The following is a 1,639-nucleotide window of genomic DNA, read 5'->3' as shown; positions in this document are numbered from 1 at the left end:
GCTGCAGCTCGAGAAGGCGCTGGGCTCGATCAGCGTGAGGCTGGCGGGGAAGGTGATGGACGCGAGCTTGTTGTTGTAGGCGAAGGCCGATCTTCCGATGCTGATGAGGCCGTCGGGAAGGCGGATGTGGTTCAGGTCGTGGCACCTGGAGTCGAGTGCGTTGGTATTGAGGAGGAGGGACAGACGTGCAAGTGGAACGCACGAGACTGTGTTTGGCACACGCGCGCACCAGAGGAAGGCGCTCTGCTGGATGCGCTCCAGACTGGCGGGAAGGCGGATTTTCCTGAGTCTGTAGCACCCGCAGAACGTGCCGCTTCTGATCTCCTTGAGGCCGGCGGGAAGGACGATGGACCTGATGTCGCAATGCTGGAAGGCGTACTTTCCAACAGAGCAACCATCAGGTATGGTTATCGACCGGAGCCCGCTGCAGTTCGCGAAGCTGCTGCTGCCAACATAGACGAGCGAACTCGGGAGTGTGACTTCTTGCAGGCACGCTTTGGAGTAAAAGGCGACGCGAGGAATGTGCGTCGTGCCGTCTGGCACCTCGACGAGTCGGTGGTTTCCGTCCCAAGGCTTTGGGTCAATAGGCGGAGGAGGCGGCTTCTCCGGCCCGAAGAAGTACCTGAACATCTCGGACAGCCTGCGCCTTTGCATTGCGAGACAGGATCAGGTATGAAGCTGCGAGCACTCCGGTGAGGACTCGCTCTCTGAGTGCGAGGACGAAGGCGGCTGAGGCGAAGCTGTTACCAGCCACTGAGCCGCCGGGCAGCGAGTGGCCTGCTTTCTGAGTGGCGATTAAGGCGGCTGAGTTTCTTCTCTCAATCGTGTCACGCGAGCTCGTTTTCTCTTCTCCTTTCGTCGCGACGAGGGTCCTGCGTGCGTGTGTGTGTGTGTGTACACTCAACTCGTGTCCTGCTTTTTGCGCATACCTTCAGTACGACCTTTACTCTAGACCCTGGCCGCCAACGAGGCACGACGCCCTCAGCGGCAGGCGAGGACGGCGGCGAGCGCAGCGGGCGGCCGCCCCACCTCCCCGCGGATAGGGGACGGGTCCGTCAGCTGTCGCAGCTCTTCCACGCCTCCGAGTAGCGGTCGCCGTGAATCGCTCGGGGGGCCGGACCTCTTTTGCCCCGTGTGCCGGCACGCCTCTCTCCATCATCTTCAGAGCGCCTCTGAGCTCTGTGTGGAATGGGCGGGTCTCGCGGTCGCGGTCGCGCGGTGTCGTGTGTGTGAACCGGCGTTACCCGCTCTCGGCGGACTGGGCGCGCCGGCTGGACACGACGCGCTGCGGAGCTCGCCACCGTGGCTACACGAACTGTTGGTCGGTCGTTTCGCGGTTGACGCGAGTGTGTCCCCTCGTCTAGCAATATTCACCCCACCAAAACGCCCGTGGATCGATTCTGCTCGACGCCGACACTTGAGCCGACGACGCGCAGAAAGTACGACGACCCTGGCGCCGCACGCACGCGCGACGCGCCTTCCCCTCCCCCGGGGGGTCGGCACGTGGAGGCGTCGGGGGCTACATGGTCCGACGACGGTGGCAAGTGCCCCTCGAGCCGGCTTAAGTTGAAGAAGTAACCCCCCATCCCGGCCGCGGCGCGCAGGTCGACGTACGCCCGGTGCCGCGGCTCGGCGAGGG

General features: G+C 63.8%; 1 protein-coding gene across 1 annotated transcript; it reads right to left on the bottom strand.

The window, feature by feature from the left end:
• Positions 1 to 61: 61 nt before the first annotated feature.
• On the bottom strand, positions 62 to 630 carry EMIHUDRAFT_124355 (hypothetical protein; the record flags this gene model as incomplete). Its single annotated transcript, XM_005767390.1, has 2 exons — positions 62 to 145; positions 230 to 630. Coding segments are annotated over 2 exons (485 nt in total), but the record flags the coding sequence as incomplete, so codon positions are not given.
• Between the last annotated feature and the right edge of the window lie 1,009 nt (positions 631 to 1,639).

The sequence above is a fragment of the Emiliania huxleyi genome (assembly GCF_000372725.1).
Source record: "Emiliania huxleyi CCMP1516 unplaced genomic scaffold EMIHUscaffold_4975, whole genome shotgun sequence".
NCBI classification, from domain to species: domain Eukaryota; phylum Haptophyta; order Isochrysidales; family Noelaerhabdaceae; genus Emiliania; species Emiliania huxleyi.
The sequence above is the reverse complement of the archived record's forward strand: the minus strand, read 5'-3'. Positions and strand labels throughout refer to the sequence as shown.